Here is an 18,161-nt window from a genome sequence, read left to right as displayed (position 1 = left end):
CAAGACAGAATTCCTGTTATTTGCAAGAACAAGAAACAGGACAAATCTGGCTCAATAACATGAACCTTGTGAGCTTCGAACCCTACCTTTCTACTAAATTCCAAGTCACTTGGATTCACCCTTAACATCAACCTCAAGGAAACCACTGCCCAAAAAAATACAAAGGTGACCTGGTAGCAGCTTTCTCGTCTTAAGTGAAAATGTTTATTCTAGAAAGTGACTTCAGAACTGCTGTTCAAGCCCTCTTACTCGTGCATCTGGATGGCGATAATGCGCTGCTACATGGTCTACTAGACTCCATACTTGCACTTCTTAAGGGCATCCTATATGCCACAACCAAGCTCATCCAGGCCCTGGGGAAATATGATCACATCATTCCCATCCTGACAGAACTGCATTGGCTTCTCCTACCAGCCCACACCATTTTCTAAACCAGCTGCATCGTTTATATAGCTATCAAAAGCAGCACCCTCGCTTATCTTGCAGACATGCTCACCATCTCTGGTGGTTCTCAGAACACCCATAGCCTGGATTCCATCAGACTGCACATTTGGATTGTGACAAAAAAACACAAGGTAACAGGCTTCTTCAATCTATGTGCCAAGGGGGGTGGGAAAACATCCCTACATCCAGTAGGATTTCCCTAATACTGCTCCAATTTTGGAAAGAGTTAAAGAATCACCTATTTAAAGAATACCAAATTAAAATTCATTAACCATCCACAACCAGGTACCCCCCGGTCACTCATTGACCTTATGCTCATTGTTAATCCTGTACAATGCTCTGCTGCCTTTTGGCTATTTTCCCCGCTACTGAAATACCATATGCATACAATAAACATAAATCTAGTTTTTGCCAATTGTGGCATTCTGTAGATCTCTTTTTCTTTGTTTCCTATTCAATCATAGTGTTCTTTGTTTACCCTTGAAGGGGTTATCCGCCTCTAACTACCTTTCAAACACCACATGTTTTACAGATCAAACATTTTTTATTCATTTTGGGATTGGGATTAAAAAATTCACAGTTTAATTAATATTGACATTGGTTTTGTAAAAGGATGGGTTTGCCTGAAAGCACAACACATTGAGAAATGACGAAAATTATAGTAAGCAGTCAAAATAAGTATTGACATTGTGCTGGACAAAACGATGCCATACAATAACCATGGATTAAGTTACACCAGCTGTTATTTTACAAAATGGTTTAATGAACATAAGCATGCCTAGTATAACTATCAACAATATTACTGAAAAGTATTTTTTACAACTGTCAATACTATACAAAAGCTTTAGGATTTATCTGAATACATAGTCGTTGATGCATAATTATTTAAACAAATCAGTGTCACAATAAAAAATATAGTCGATAAGACCCAGTCGACATATTCTTATGAAACACTATTCCAGCAGTAATGTAGGTGTGTGTCTATGTGTGTATATATGTACATACATATATATACACACACATACATATGCAAACATACATAAATATGTATGTATCTACACAGACAACTATCTATGTATAGATATATATCTATATATGTGTATATCTGTGTACAACAAAGAGTGGTCTTTCATATAAGGTCTGTTGGGAAGATGTAACTTCAAATGAAATTGGTTGAAACAGTCTTCAGCGGTACTAATAATGTCATTATTTTAAAATAACAGTATAAAAACGGTTTGTAATCCAGTTATAGTTGACTCTCAAAAAGCTCTGCGAGTTTCTTTTATTTGTCAGTTCACTTCTTTCTTGCATTGAAGCAAAAACTTTGGCAATTAGATACAATGAAAATGTTTAACTAAGTTCCAGGATTAGTCACAGCATACTGTTTGTGTGTGTTTAGTACACCAAGGCTCAGAGGTCCATGAAAATTGGTTCCAAGACGAAAAAGTGCATGTATCCTGCACAAATAGCTCATAAACCGTTGGTGCAATCATTCATGGCAGAGTATTTTCGTTCTCCATAGTGCACACAACTCTGATGACAGCATGTGCTATTTTTGGCAAGACCAAATATTGTGTAAACTCCAGGGTTCAGGATGCTGGATCCATGCAAATTCTGGTTGGCAAGCTGCTACCTGATGTTGTTTGAAGCTGAATACTGATTTTGCTTTTGCTGAAGAAGTTCTGTAATTGCCAGGAGCTTTTTAAGTACATGCTGTCAAAAAGCAAAACAGTAGTTAAAGTAGAAATATGAAGAAAAAACATTAATGTTTTGCACAAAAACATTATAATGCAGATGATATTATGCTATGGCCCATCTTTACTAAGAAGTTGACACTTAGTACAGTACAGCTATCACAAAATAATTCACTGAAAATTGGAGCAATCAAATAATTAAAAGGTATTTACAGATATGAATCCGATAGTATTCTGGCTCATACAGTGTGAGAGTATCCAGTGAAATGCAAAGTAGTTATGGTTTTCTTTGACCTCTATACGCCTTACTTTGGATTAAATAGGACTGTATAGGGCAAAGGAATTGAAAAAAAATCACACATTTCTCCAGGACGAAGTCAAAATCTTTTGTCCTGTGAAGATGAGCAAAATATAAGTTCCCTCTGGAACAAATCTTAATAACATACCACCGTATAGACACAAAATAAGGATAAATAGCACTTTTCACAGTCCAACCTCAAGGGTAAAAATTAAATCTTTACACAAAAACTAAACATGCATTTAAAAATATATTTCTTTAATTAAAATTGTATAAAAAAATCAATAAATTCACACAGAAGCAGTTGTATCCTAATACATTTACTCTATTCAATACAAACTAATCACTTTAACATATAGGACAAGATGTTTTTTTACAGAGACATAGGTATCAAAACAAACACAAAAGAGAAAACAAATTCACAGACTACTATTGTTAGTCTTTGTCTGAACACATCATCTATAGCAGTGAATAAATGGTCTGTTTCAAGCTTCTATCTGTACAATGACGCGACCATATTCCAATAGAGACTGTGTGAATTAGAATTGCGTCGACGCGTTTCGATGGATTGTTCCAACTGTTTCCATCTTTTTCAAGACAAATGTATCAAGTTTTCTCAATTTATTGTTTCTTAATTCTGCACGATCCTTTGTGTAGGGATTTCAGTTCCGATTCTGTTTTATTACCACGTCGTCTGATATCTTCAGTTTTATTCTAAAAGGATTTAATAAAAACGGAACTTGCACCTATTTAAAACCTTGTTCTTTAGATTGCCTGAGTCTTGTTCAAAAAGCATCCGTATTTGTATAGGTATTGTTCACTTTACCACGTGTTCCCAATAATATCCTAGGAAGGTTTGATGGTAGCCCGACTCACGGAACTCTGTTTACCAAGCAGCTCGAGGAATAGGTAAATAATTAATTCACCTCCGCCGTGCGCTATTTAGAATGCAGCCTACGTCCTGCGCGTCCGTTCCTGTTGTGGTATTTTCTCAACAACAAGTCAGAAACGCTGTGAAGATGAGCTACCACTAATGCCATGACATTTGCAAAATGGCTGGATCCCACTCTAAAGCGGGTTAAGCATTCTGTGATTCAACTGCATTGGCACATGGAATGATGTTCATTAGAACTTCTTCACAAATTCGTACAGATAGTGAAGGTCCAGAACTGGTCTTAGATCCCCATCTTTTGAAAGAACTTACAAGTACTGCATATGGTATAATTGTTCTCTTTTGGGAAGAGTAACCCTTTATTGAGCCTTGGGCCACAAGTGATTGCCATTGCAGCATTCTGAAGACCCTCTGTATCTGGAAAAGAGCGCCACTATTGCTCCTTCAGCCAAAAGTGACTGCCATTTTTTCATCCTTAAGCTCTTTCCTTTTAGAAAGGAAGGGGCTTAAGGAGAGAGTGGGACAGTGGCTGCAAATGGGGAGGGAGATCAGCATACATTTCTTAATGAATAATCTAAAGGACATAGCGGTCCAAAAATATCTATTTCTATGGATGCAAATATGTTGCCACTGTATAACTCTAATTAGACTTCTGTTGGCTTATCAGAGGTGTACATTCAGTATTAAGACTCCATAAAATCATCACACAGTTATACTGCCTCAACAAAAGAAATTTAAAAACTATTTTGGATGCTCTCCCAGCATCCAAAACAAGTGATATCACTGCTGGTCCAAGTATCCATCTCAACAGGAAGTGATGTCTCTTACCTTCTACTTCAGTAAATTCCTCAGAGTCACACTGCTGGTGCATCACCAGCAAATTGTGGACACAGACAAGGGCATCTGATTAAGCATGTTAGGTCTAGGAAGGGCATTTTGGTCAGAACACTTGCTTCAATGCTACCTCTGCAAGCACATTCCAGGTTAAGGTTCAATCATGTGACTCACCCAATACCATAAATTGCCCATCCCCACATTCACACATATCCTAGACCACACACTCACATTGCAGCCTTACAACACAGACCCAACCCCATACACATCCCACTAAAACCCAAACACTCTAAAAGTATCAAACAAAAGCTCCAAATCGTGCTCATAAATACATGCTCTGCAGTACTCAAGAAATCGCAGACCTCATCACCTATCACAACATTGATGCACTGTTCAAAGAAACATGGTTTGCTACATCCTAGAAGTCCTTCTACTTTCTTCATTACCACAACATCCAATGTGAAAGACCATGCTTATAAGGAAGGAGGCCACTTTTCATCCACAAGTCTTCCTTGTCCTCTACCATAGGCAAGTAGGCAACATGCAATTTCATGAAGATCTTCACATGCTACTTCATACTCTCGTTATAATGTCCACTATCACTCAACTCCTCTTCAGGCCCCCTGGACAAAACAGCAGCTTTATAGCCAAAGTTTCAAAACTCCTCACCACCTCATCTAAGAACCCACACCACCATTCGCAGCAACTTCAACATCCCATACAACTGAAGCAGGGAGAAGGCACACACCATCCAGAACCTCATTGAAACAATCAACGTAGAAGAGCAGGTCACCCAATCGTTACACTCCAAAGGCCAAATCCTGGACTGCATCTCCTCAATCATCCAATAAACCCTTCCATACTCTAAGACCAGGCGGACCACCTCCAATCCCCATGACCTTGTTCAGTGTCTACCTTTGCGCATCGTTCAGCGACTCCCAAAAAGGACTACAAAGGATTCCTTATAAGCCCTCCCCTGACAAGCTGATGTCAGTTTCTTTTGTGACTCTATTCGAGTCAACAACGTGGTGCCCCTTAGAGAAACTGTGCCAATAAAGACAAATCTTGTATCAAGAAGTACAGAATGAACGAACAGCCGTAGTAGTAGTATGCAAAAAGGGTATCTAGGCAAAAACAGAGCCCTCAATTTGTAGAACGAGGATGGGTGGGTAGTTCGACAAGGAATCTGCGGCTAGATCCTGTTGCTACCAGATAAGATGGTACTGAAGGTAAGTGACTTGTCCATCTGATCGAGACATCGAGGCCTCATCTTAGAATCAGATGCCCAAGCAATACCATCCTTGGAGGAGGGCTGCAAACTGACCTCACCAAAGATCCCCAAAGAGGAGAAGCCGGTCCAAAAGATAGAAAGGGACCAGACAATCCGAAAATGATAGGTGAAGCAAAATGCTCACCGAGAGGCCTGATCTCCAAAAAAGAATATGGGAAGCCCTTAGGGAGCACAAAGCTATAAGACCATAAGAACACGATATAGAACCAGTAAAGAGGCAGCACCAAAGGGAATGCAATGGGACCCAGGATAATAGTCCATAAAGAAAATGCAAAGACAAGGGTCTCCCTGTAAAACTATAGTGAAGTTCACCTAGACAGGGAAATACATGGTGTAAATGGGCTAGGGCAACTTCAGTCAAGATAATAAGCTCAGTAATTACTGAACAATACACAGTTAAAAATTAGTGACAACAATAGTCCATAAAGTCCAGGCTCAAGAGAAAGAGAATAATAAATGCTGAAGATCATCGCTAGAAAACAACAAGAACGGTAAAGAAACCGGTCTTATTTTGAGAACCTTGAAGGTATAGAAGGCACTCTCTAAAATAATGTAACAGACCTCCACTAAAGACAAGGAAGGAAACAGACAAGTACAACCAAGAAGGGTGTAGGTAAATTGAAGTAACGTACAACATATAGAAGGCCAGACGACCGTATGGATACGGTGCACATGTATATATCAGAGTAAAAGAAATTTACAAGGGCTCCATTTAAGATATAGGGAATTACATACAGAGAGACATATACATTGAAAGATAAACCTATACAAGGATAAATATGCATAGAAAAAACATAGAAATTCCCTTTAGAGACACAATTCATACAGGGTAAGCGAATGCCTATCCACTCAGCCGAAGGTAACAGATGTCCTCTGTCAGTGAGCAGGAGGATGAGAAGTGGTACTTCAAGAACAGATGTAATCAAGGGAGGACAGAGATAATTCATCCTACTGTGGTAAAGAAGTTACAACAGTAACTGAGGTGGAGACAGAAAGATAAGATAGGAAAACAGCAACACAACGCCACCTAAGAGCAGCAAGTGGAGGGTATTTCCCAGTATAGGAAAACATGGCAACAGTCCAAGAATCAATGCTACCGACTGATGAAGGGTACCAGCAGGCAGTAACAAGTGAAACGAAGAATAAACAGCAGGAAGAAGAAAAGGAGGAGGAAGAGGAGGAGGAAGAAGAGGTGAGGAGGAAGAGGAGGAAGAAGAGGAGGATGAGGAAGAAAAAGAAGAGGAGGATGAGGAAGAGGAGGAGGGTGAGGAAGAGGAGGGTGAGGAGGAGGAGGGTGAGGAGGAGGATGTTGAGTGGGAGGAGGACTGCCACGGTGAAACAAAAGAATTGTTCAACCCATGGAGTCTTGAGAAACATCACCAAAGCTTCACTGGAAACTTGAGAAACAAGTAGTAAACCAAACCAAACCTCTAGAAGAAAACTGAGAGTAGAGAGTATAAGGGGAACAAACCCCGGGAGTAGGAAAAAGCCCCCTACATTGCAGGACAGTGCATGAGCAGCAGGAATACGTAGTTGGACAGAAGATAGGATATGCCCAAAGAAAAAAATAATGAAATACCCTCACCAAAAAAAAGGGGGGGGGGTGGGGGGAAGGTGTAACAGAACCTTTCCCAAGGGAGGCTGGAAAAATAAAGCCACAAAAGGCAGGAGTGGCCTACAGAGCTGTGTGGAAGAGAACAAGATCTACACCTACAAGGAGGAAGGAAGATATGGGAAAGAAAGGGAAACCCTGCCTCCTGTGAAAGAATGATACTAAGACATGGATCCAACAACCAAAGAGACTGGATCCCAGAGGAACAGAACTGAAAAAAACAGCAGACGCAACAGCCACCCCATGGGTGCGATGGCAGATATGTTTAAAACCTGCCGCACGAAGCAACAGTAGTGGCTGTGACCCAATTAGGCAGGTAAGAACACCTAAAGGGTAAAAACAGATAAAAAGAACACCAAACTGCTGCAGATTAACAGTAGCAGGGGCATCACAAAGAAGAAAAAGGGCTTGCACAAGGAAACGGTACCCAGGACAAGAGTCTGACTGCTTGTGGTGCAATTATCACCCATATGGACATAAGGAGAAGAGAAAAAATGAAGTTGAAGTCCCTATAAGGGATACTAAGTGTATAGGAAACTCACAAGATGCCCCTAAGGCATACAAAATAAGGTCCCCTAAAAACAGGGAACAAGGTTATAATGCATCCACAAAACATAACAGAATAACCAACATAGAGTAAGTACGCAGATAGAAAAAAAATAAGCAGCAAAAAGAAGCTGTAAGAACAGGTTTCCACAAGCCCGCAAAGTAAGATATGTTCCAGAGCGCTGGAAACTAAGTCTGTCACTGACAGAATAATTAGAAGAAAAGCACCCGCAGCAAGCAGGAACACCTGACCTGGGGTAACCCTAGAAGGGAGAGAAGTACTCCACCAAATGAAGGCTGATACAGGGTGAACCAATTTGTCCCGACAAACCAAGTGTGGCAGCTGGTTGCCCATCTCGAACCAATGGAACATGAGCATTTCAGGCTTCCTCCGGAAGGGAGGGCAAGAGGAGTCCCACAAGGCATGGAAGAAGCGGGCAAAGACACAAGAAGTGTTTAGAGATAGCAAGGCAGAACTAGTAGAAGAGAAAATATGCCTACCACAAGTGTCAAATTCCCTAGTCTCTCATTCAGGAGGGAGAAAATCTTTATTTTGGGTGGCTACAGCAGCCTGAACCGCAATGCCCCTAGTAGAGGGATGTCGAAGGAGACAGGAGGAATTCCCCGGGGCAGGTGATGGTTGTGAGAAATAGAGCAATCCACAGGGAGCCCTGTGTGAGTATAGTAAGGGTGGGGACACGTCGAAGTGTTATAGGGATCGTAGCCCTTGTTTATTGCTATTCTGGGATGACCAGGAAAGAAGAAAACAAAATAGCTGAGACAGTTTCGTTGAGGGGGTCCTCTCTTGTTCCAGCCGGAGGTCCCGGATCCTAACGGGACTTCTGTCAGGGTCAGTGTTGGGCCAACTTGGGAGTCCTGGACGCGTCACTCGGGCCTCAAAATAATTAAAGTAAATGACGAAACAAACCAGGGATTTTGTTTAGTGGTTAATATATAAACTTGGTCACCCGACCACAGTGCTACCTTCACCAGTCACTGGGTGTGTGGGAGGGGAAGAGTGAGGAAAAGAACTAAGTGTTGTAAGCATTTTCCCCACCACTCGTTTTTTTTTTGTGCCTCACATTCTTGTGCCACCCCAGCACACTGATCCCTTTAAGGGTACTTGCCTCAAGCCACGACCCATCTACAGGGCTGTGGCATCGGGATCAGGGGTATCCGTATTGTTCCTCTGGCCACCGAGCTTTAACACCAAGCACAGGGAACTGGGATTGCCTCCTCAGTCGTCACTCTCCCTTGTCGAGGGTTTGTCGGTGCGCTCTGTCCGATCTGGATCTCCGTGCAGACCCCAGGGAATTCCACCGCCCTCTTTGTTGTCTTGCGCGGTGTTGACTCCTTTGTTTGTTGCCGGTGTCTCTCTCTCTCTCTCTCTCTAGTCCCGGGCTTTCTCTTCTGTGTGTTTTCGGCACGTCCCCCACCCGAGGATGACGTCACGACGTCTTGTCTGCCAAGCTGCTCTCCTCCCTCTTCTGGAGACTCTAGAGCACTGCGTTCTTCTTGCAAGTGCGCTTTATCGACGCCATCCAGGCTGGTCCTCAGGTCAGTGCCCGGCTACTGCTTACACCCTGTTTGCGGTTTGCCCAAGCACTTAACAGGATTTCTAAAAGACAGTCACTAGAAGGAAGTACAGGCTCAACGTTAGGTTGGTAAGGACGTAGAATGCCAATCAAAGGGTCTGTTGCCAATTCCACACAAGGAGTTGCAAATCTAGGACAATCGAAGATCAATTGAGCATGTACGCCAGAGCAGAACTTACCGCCGTAGCCAAATCAGGAGAAGACAAGAGGCTGGACATGATTCTAAACCACTGGCATCACACAAGTCAAGCAACCAGCTAGACTGCATAGGGGGTGGAACCATGTTCGAAATGGGAGGGGAACACATCACACAGTCTGTAGTACTACCACATCCATGACCCACAGAAGAAAAACCCAGAGGAAGAGAGCCTGAGACAGTCGGCTCCATCAGCGCCACATCCGACGCCGTAACCGAAGCGGGTCGATGCATCGACGCCAGAAGGAGCGTCGATCGGCACCACTAAAGGAGCCAGCAGACAAGAGCCCAAAGCCCACATTAGAGTCGGCACACAAGAAGCAGAGCCCCAAGATGGGAGCCTCAACAGGCTGTCCACCGTCGTCGATAAGGCACCAGAAGCCAGCCTGAAGCCAAAGGAAACCCACCGGTGGGGTCACAGGCACAACCTCATGCACCTCCGTGGGGCCCAAGGGCGTTCCAGAGGGAGATGACAACCAAAGAATAGAATGAAGAGATTGAGAATATTGTCTCATCTGGGTCAAAGACACCCCGACCCCAAGATAGGTGGGGAGAAGAGAGGGGACCAGTGGTAGACAATGGAGGCAGCAAGCACCGCGACTTCAACCACGAAGACATACCTCTGGATTTCGAGGGAGAATGACACCCACATGAACAGCTCCTAGAGCAGCTGCAGGATTGGTCTGTGAAGTGCATAAGGGGCTGAGGACAGCGAGAAGACTTCGATGACTGTCACATTGCCGCCGCAAGGAGATTCATGCGACATGCCCTGCGTATTTTCGGTCAGAGCTGGCAACAGGAGTCACACTCTTCGGAGTAATGTTGCTCACCCATGCACCACATGGAAACCAAGTGAGGGTTCGTGGGGGTCATTTTGTCATCAACAGGGCTCCCAAAGCTTGAACCCCGAGGATACTGAAGAAGGGTAGAAAAAGGAACACTGCTCCGTTGACGAAAAAACATTGAGTAGGTTGGAAAACAGACCAAGGAACTGCAGTGCGGATCTGTGGTACTAGCGTGGAAAAGAAGGAACAGACATCTGCACATCAGGGGAGGGCTTATAATGACTCTGTTGACGTCACATTCGGGAGACAACTTCGCTATGGAGTCACTCAACACCCTCGACCGACACAAAGAGGTACTGCTGGGAAAATTTCCAGAGCCAGTCTGGCACCTGGGTAGGATTCTAGGGTAAGGAATCTGAGGCTAGATGCCTCAATCAAATAGCACACCGACAACCGTATACATGTTTCTCCTCTGAAATCCAACTCCTTCACCTGAATCCCATTAATGTCATTGTACAAACCAGTCTCGTCTCTCAAAGACATCACCAACATCCTCAACAGCCTGAAAGTCAAATCACTCATTAGAGAAGCTCTTTCACTCCTACTCACCTTAATAAATGGAATAAGAGACAATCCCACATAACAGGGATGCAGAAGGGAAATGAGGAATCTGTAGATAGATAGTGTATTGACCAGAAGGAGCACTACCTAAGGTAAATAACTACTGATGGGTACTTCCAACCCATAGACTCACCTTTAGAATAGGTAACAAAGAAGTCCCTCAAAGTGGGAGGTTTGTGGAATTGGTCCAAACCAAAAGGCCCGGCAAAAACCAGAGTCTGAAATTCCCTTCCCGTTGGACCTGGCTATTAGGGAGTTAGTGCTTCGTGAGTGTGCATGGACACCAATGTTGCAGCCTAACGAACAAGTTACTTACTTTCAGTAACGATATCTGTAAGAAACATAGGTTAGTTATAGATTCCGTACCTTCGAATTACCCCCAGGCGCCAGACTGGATCCAGAATGTTTTTTCGTCAGCAGTACCTATGCACGTCAGAAGGTGGCATCAGTCGGCTCCGCGTTTGTCGTTGGCGTCATGTCGTGTCGCCGAGATGACGTCAGTTCTGCACACAACTTTCCGCACCAGAAATGCAGAGCCATGCAAGACACTGACCACTGGTGCACAGAACTAGGACCCTGAAAGGATATACTTAACCCTAGAAATCAGTTCGCAGAACGGGGAGGATGGGTGGGGCGGTAAGGAACCTATAACTAACCTATGTTTCTTACAGATCTATCGATACCAAAGTTAAGTAACTTGTTCATCTGAAAGAAACAGTAAGTTACAGATTCCTTACCTTAGAATAGATACCCCAGCAATACCAACCCCGGAGGTGGGTCTGCGAACCAAGTTCACACCAGAAGGTCCTGGAGAACAGAACGGCCAAAGAAGCCATCTCTTCGGACTTGGCTGTCGAGGCAGTAGAGTCTCGTAAACGTCTGCAGCGATGCCCACATAGCTGCCTGACATGTCATTTAGAGGAACTCCTCGTCCCAAAGCAGTAGTGGCTGCCGTCGCCCTGGTGTAATGGCCGCGCAGCCCCACTGGGGGCTCCTTCTTTGCTAAAGAATAGCAGACTTTGATACACAAAATGACCCATCTTGATGTTGGTCCGTTTGTGTACGGCCCGACCTTTCTTGGCGCCCACCTAGCCAACAAAGAGCTGGTCATCCACCCGGAACTGTTTGGTGCGATCCAAATAAAAAGAAAGCGCACGTTTTGGGTCCAGACGGTGGAGCCTCTCTTCCTCTTTTGAAGGAGGCGGAAAGAAGGTGGGCAAAGTGATGGTTTGCCCAATGTGAAAGGAAGTGACAGCCTTTGGAAGGAAGGATGGATGAGTCCTGAGGACAACTTTGTCCAGATGCACAGACAGAAAAGGAGGCTTTGATAAAAGAGCCTGGAGCTCACTCACTCTTCTGGCAGATGTGATGGCCACCAGTAACGCAGTCTTAAGAGTTAAAAGCCTCAAAGGACAGATGTGAAGCAGCTCAAAGGGAGAGCACATTAAATAGGTTAAGACCAGATTCAAGTCCCACTGAGGCATAACGAAGGGAATAGGAGGAAAGAGATGCGTTTTACCTTTTAAGAAACGATTTACAACCAGGGACTTGAAGAGAGACGGCTGATCAGGAGGCCGAAGAAAGGCAGAAATAGACAAAAGATAGCCCTTGATAGTGCCCAGAGCAGAGCCCTGCTGGGCTAAACAGAGAAGGAACAAGAGAATCTCAGAAAGAGGGGCAGAAAGGGGATCCACAGCCTTTGCTGTGCACCATGCCACAAATTTGTTCCACCGACAGGCGTATACCGTCTTAGTGGAGGGACGCCTGGCTGCGAAAATTACTTCACAAACTTCGGTAGGCAAGTCAAATGACGTAAACTGACGCCGCTCAATCTCCACGCAAGGAGGTGGAGGCTGGACAGGTTTGGGTGGAGGACCGTCCCCTGCTGCTGAGACAGAAGATCCTCCCGAAGAGGCAGTCGGATCGGAGGATCGATGGCCAGGTCGAGCAGATCGGGATGCCAGACTCTTCGTGCCCAATCCGGAGCCACAAGAATGACTTGGGCCCGGTCGGGCTTGATCTTCTTTAGCTCTCTGGGCAGAAGAGGAATAGGCGGAAAGGCGTACAACAGACCGCAACTCCAGTTGCAACAAAAAGTGTCGCCTAGAGAGTGCCGCCTTGGAAATTCCAAATCGCAGAATTGCTGACATTGCGCGTTCTCTTCGGTGACGAATAGATCTAACCAAGGCTCTACCCACTGTTGAAAGAGACCTTGCACCACCTCCGAGTGAAGACGCCACTCGTGATCCATCATGCACCTGCGGCTGAGTTCGCCCGCCCTGGCGTTTCAGGGAACCTGCTAGGTGTTGAACCACCAGGGAAATGCCCTGGTGTTCCAGCTATGTCCAGAGGCGAAGGGCCTCCTGACATAGGGTCCATGAACCCACCCTGCCCTGTTTGTTGCAGTACCACATGGCGGTGGGGGTTGTCCATGAACACCTGCACTACTCTTCCCCAGAGAGAGGGAAGGAATGCCTTCAGTGCAAGACGAACCGCCCGGAGCTTCAGAAGGTTGATGTGGAGCCCAGACTCCGTCAGAGACCAGAGGCCTCTGATCTCCGCCTCTCCCATGTGGCCACCCCATCCCAGAAGGGATGCGTCCGTCACCACTGTGTGCTCTGGTTGCGGAAGGGAGAGGGATCTGCCGTTGACCCAATCCTTGTTTGTGAGCCACCACTGCAGTTGACGTGCAGTGCCCTCCGAGATCTGGATACAGTCGGACCAATTCTCCTGATGCTGCGCCTACTGGAACTTCAGGTCCCACTGCAGAGCCCGCATATGCCACCTGGCATGATCGACCAGCAGGAGGCCATGAGGCCCAGCAGCCTCAGATCATCCTGACCGAAACCAGGGATAGAGGCTGAAAGATCAGAATCATAGCCCAAATATCCTGGACTCGCTGTGCGGGAGGATAAACCTGAAACCGCGACGTATCCAGAACCACTCTGATAAAGAGGAGCTTCTGAGAGGGGATCAGGAGTGACTTCGGCACATTGATGGAGAACCCCAGCGAATGCAGGAGGTCGGCCGTAGTCTGGAGGTGGGAGACAACAGTCTGGGGTGAGCCCACCTTCAACAGCCAGTTGGTGAGATAGGGGAGGACTGGAACCCCTGATCTGCGCAGAAGAGCTGCCACCACCGCCATCACTTTCGTGAACACCCGAGGGGCGCTGGTGAGGCCAAAGAGAAGCACGGTAAACTGAAAGTGCTCGTGGCCTATCGTGAACCACAGGTAATGCCAGTGGGCCGGCAAGACGGGGATGTGAAAATAAGTTAAACACAAGTGGGGCTGCTCCCAGAAAAGTGACCTAAAGTGCTCGAAACTGAATTGTGAGTGTTGACATCTCACAAAAAGTGAAGGACTGGCCTCACACACCACCTGGTGTCATGCTTTATCATCGGCCGTTCTCGGCCTCTAAAAACTTGGTTTGATAGAGGTCGGGCATACACCTGACGACAGTGATACACTTCCAAACTAAGTGGAGCCCCGTGAATAGTGAGTGTGATTTAAAAACCATTACAGTTGTCAAATCAATTCTAGTTAGGTGGGCAACTGTATGGTATTAAAAGAGTGTACGGTGACATGGGGAAATTATTTTCGCATCACCGTGATACATGGGGTCAACATGTTTCTGCCTGGTGTCCCATAGGGGTATGTGGCATTCTTCAGGACCTGTTCTAAAGCGGGCTCCATCCTTACCAAACTGGTGATAAGGAAAAACCACTTGTCCTTTGTCACTCCACTTGTTGAAAGGGCTCCAAGTTAGCCTATGGGAGAAATAAAAGAAAGCACAACAAGAAATTGAAAGTATTCCTTGGTCACTTACACAAACTCATCCAAAACCACACTGCTTAGCGGGTGTGGTTAAAAGTGCATGACACGTGTCAATCATATGTGCACACACAATTAAAAAGGTTGAGAGAAGTTCTCTCTCATATCTTACCCAAGAATCCAAAACTACGTTCTCCATGGGAGGAGTGGGGGGAAGGCCCCTATAGTCACAATCTGAGGGGTAAAGACAAAACCAAAAGAGCTTGTCAGGTTGAAAGTCACATGGAGTTAGCAAAAGGTCTCATTATGTATGTTTAGCACATCTACCTTCACATCACACATCCCTTCGGCTGTTGCACCTAGCTGTGTCCGTCTCTCCTCCCCGTCGATGAATGATCTTGGAGTTCGCGGGGTTTATATAGTGTTCCAAAGTGGATAAGTGGTAATTATGCTGCCGTAATTGTTTTCCCACTTGCGGGATCCGGTGTCCCTGAAAGCGCCATTATATAGATAAGCCTGGTCGCCTGACTTAATTAGGAAAACGGAAAAAACCATTCCCGATCCCGCCTGCATCAGGTGTTCCCTTGACTAGCCGTCTGCAGAACAGGCGTTTCCCTGTTGAAGGCGGGACCGTGGCCAAGGAGCAGCCCCACTTGTGTTTAACATTATATGTTGGAGGCTGGCTAGCTCCTGGCGCCCTGTGCCTCTAGTTCCCTCCTCCAGTTATCCGCTGGGTTAGTGTGGTTTATATGTGAAAATAAGTGTTTTGCAAGTCCATCGCTACCAACCAGTATCCAGGGTCGAGGGCAGACAAGACCTGAGCTAGCGGCAAATTTGTGAACTTCTCCTTCCGGAGGAAGTGGTTGACTTTCCGGAGATCCAAGATAGGATGCAGGTCTTTGTCCTTCTTGGGTACCAAAAAGTAGTGGGAATGTCAACCACAACGTACTTCTGGGACAGGAACGCGCTTGATGGCTCCCTTGGCCAGGAGAACCATAACGTCCTGTTAAAGAAGGGCCAAGTGATCCGCCGACATGCGGTGGTACTGTGGTGGCATGGCTGGAGGGGTAGCCTCGAAGTGGAGGGAGTAGCCCCTTCAGACTATCTGCAAAACCCACCTGTTCAATGTGATGGTGCGCTAGTGGGGGAGATGATGGCGAATCCTTCTGTCCACTGGCGATTGGTGGCCCTGAAAGGTCGGACTAGGAGGGTTTAGAAGCTGCTGCAGAGGGGGCTGTGGTGGACTGGATCGCCCGCTGGCCCCCAAAACCATGGCGGTGATTCCCATGTCCCCAGCCGCGCAGTGGCTGAACAGCTTGCGCTGGCCTGTGGCTCTGGGCGGGACATGGCGCGGCACCCCTTCCGCAGCCACGAAGGGGGAAAGGCCCAAAGACATGGCTGTAGCCCAAGAGTCCTTTAAGCGCTCTAGCGCGTTGCATGCTTTGTCACCGAATAGGCGATGGCCATCAAAGGGCATGTCCATAAGGGTGGATTGGACATCCCCTCAAAAACCAGTCGACCTCAACCAGGTGTAGCGTCGAAGGGCTACCGACATGGAAATTGTCCTGCCTAGTGAGTTGGCGGTATCCAGCCCACAGCGGATGGTAAACTTCGCTGCATCTCTCCCTTCGGCAACTGCCCGAGAGAGTACGACCCGGGCCTCCTCTAGGCACTGAGGCAGCACTTGCGCAACCGTGTCCCACACAGAAGGGCCCAACCGACATGCAGTGTTTACCGACCGCTGTCCCAAGCTGGAGGAAGAAAACATCATCTTCCCAAGATGGTCCAGCTTTTTGGATTCCCTATCAAGTGGAGCAATAGGGAATGTGCCCTTGGAGGTGGAGGTTTGGACCACCAAGCTCTCAGGGGTGGGGTGTTGGGAGAGGAAAATGGGGTTGCCCAGGACCGGGCGGTGGCATTGGGCAATCATCCCATCCACAGGAGCCCCTGTGTTGGGCCTGAACCAGGTGCCCAAAAGGATGTCCATTAGGGCTTCATTAAATGGCAGCAGGTGCTCCGAAGAGCTAGCTGCCGGTTGAAGAACCTTTGTCAGGAGGTTAGCCCTGACTGCCACCGTAGATAGCTCGAGGCTGAGAGCTTCGGCCGCTCTAGGCAACACAACTGAGCATGATGATCCCTCCTCCGTAGCCACAGTAGGAGGAGACAACATGCCAAGGTCTGGTGAGGTATCCAGACCACTGGCTGTCCCAAATTCCTCTCTCCAGTCCGGTTCATAACCTAACTGGTCAGTTAAAGGGTCTCCATACCCCTCCCAGTCCTCCTCACCCTCTGCTGGCTGCCAATCTGGTCTCAAAGAGCCAAGGTAGAACAGGGGCACAAAAGTACCCATCGACGAGGGTCCGGCTCCGTGTCTACCTTGAGGTGGAGGTCAGGGTTGACGTTGGCTGGGGACACAGCAGACGCCGGCTGTGAACGTGGTGCCAGTGCAATCGGCGCTGGAGGAGGCCTAACAAGGTCGACCGGCACCGATCCGGATCCAGGCCTGGATCCAAGGGGACCCTGCGGTGCCGAGGCCGGCATTGTGGTGCCTAAAGATGGCGTGTATCGCTTCGTAAAACTGACGAAGCCGGGCGGGTGTCGCACCAGGTCCTTCGGGCTCCGCACGCGTAGCGGCACCACCCACATTCCTCATCGCGTTGGCCGACGGACGAGGAGAAGTTGAAGAGCGACGATGCTTCTTCGACTTCTTCTTGTGCTTCGACTTACCTGACCCAGAGTGTGAAGACTTGGAAGGAGAATGATGGTGGCTCTGCGACCGGTCCCTCAACCTCCTACACGACCGGGACCTCGAGTGGCGCGGAGCCGACTGCCGGGCCTCGAGAAGCTTTTGGGACCGCTCCCGCAAAGACTTCGGGTTCATGGTCCGGCAGTCAGAGCATGACTTGGGGTCGTGGTCTTGCTCCAGGCAGAAGAGGCACACGTGGTGCAGATCCGTCACTGACATCAGTCGCCCACAGGAACCGCAAGCCTTGAAGCCGGGCATCCCTCGTGCACCAGGAGTCAATGGACTCAAAAAACGATGTCGACAAAAGTCGAGAAAAAAGTCAGTCAAAAAGTGACTGGGGGTACCGCTCTCTCTGGATGTGCGCTTGCTGGCGCCGAAAAAGAAAGAACTGCCGTCAGCGTGCGAGGGCGGCGTCTATGTAGCCACCGCGACGTCATCTCGGTGACCACGATGCCAACAACGAACGCGGAGCCGACCGTTGCCACCTTCCGACGCGCAGGTGTACTGCTGACAAAAACTTTCCGGATCCAGTCTGACGCCTGGGGGTAAATCTAAGGTAAGGAATCTATAACTAACTGTTTCTTTCAGATATTAAATACAAGGATCTTTCTCCAATCCAACATCTGCGTGCACCTTTTCGTCAAGATTGATTCCTCCATTAATTACACGCAGAGTTGTGTTGATTCCTTCTCCACTGTCACTATTGGGACACATTATTTAAGTTCATTATTTCCAAAACTGGTTGTCTATAAACGATTTCCTTTACCTTTGAACAAAATGTATACCCAAGGGACTAATGGGTTGCCCCTTTTCTTGATCGGCACTCCTTGAAGCG

The 18,161-nt window shown here is 46.9% G+C and overlaps 1 protein-coding gene across 2 annotated transcripts in view; it reads right to left on the bottom strand.

Annotated features, from left to right (window-relative positions):
* Positions 1 to 968: 968 nt before the first annotated feature.
* Positions 969 to 18,161, bottom strand: part of RASA1 (RAS p21 protein activator 1) — a 1,052,852-nt gene continuing 1,035,659 nt past the window's right edge. The window contains exon 25 of one of the 2 annotated variants that reach the window (XM_085632428.1): positions 969 to 2,157. In XM_085632428.1, coding sequence (XP_085488554.1) covers positions 2,074 to 2,157 — 84 coding nt within the window. In that variant the 3' untranslated portion in view covers positions 969 to 2,073. The remainder of the gene's footprint in view (positions 2,158 to 18,161) is intronic. The other variant, XM_085632429.1, reaches the window with a different exon arrangement.

Source organism: Triturus cristatus, chromosome 2_1 (genome assembly GCF_964204655.1).
Source record: "Triturus cristatus chromosome 2_1, aTriCri1.1, whole genome shotgun sequence".
In the NCBI taxonomy this organism is placed as follows: Eukaryota; Metazoa; Chordata; class Amphibia; order Caudata; family Salamandridae; genus Triturus; species Triturus cristatus.
Note: the sequence above shows the minus strand (reverse complement) of the source record. Positions and strands in the feature narration are given on the sequence as shown.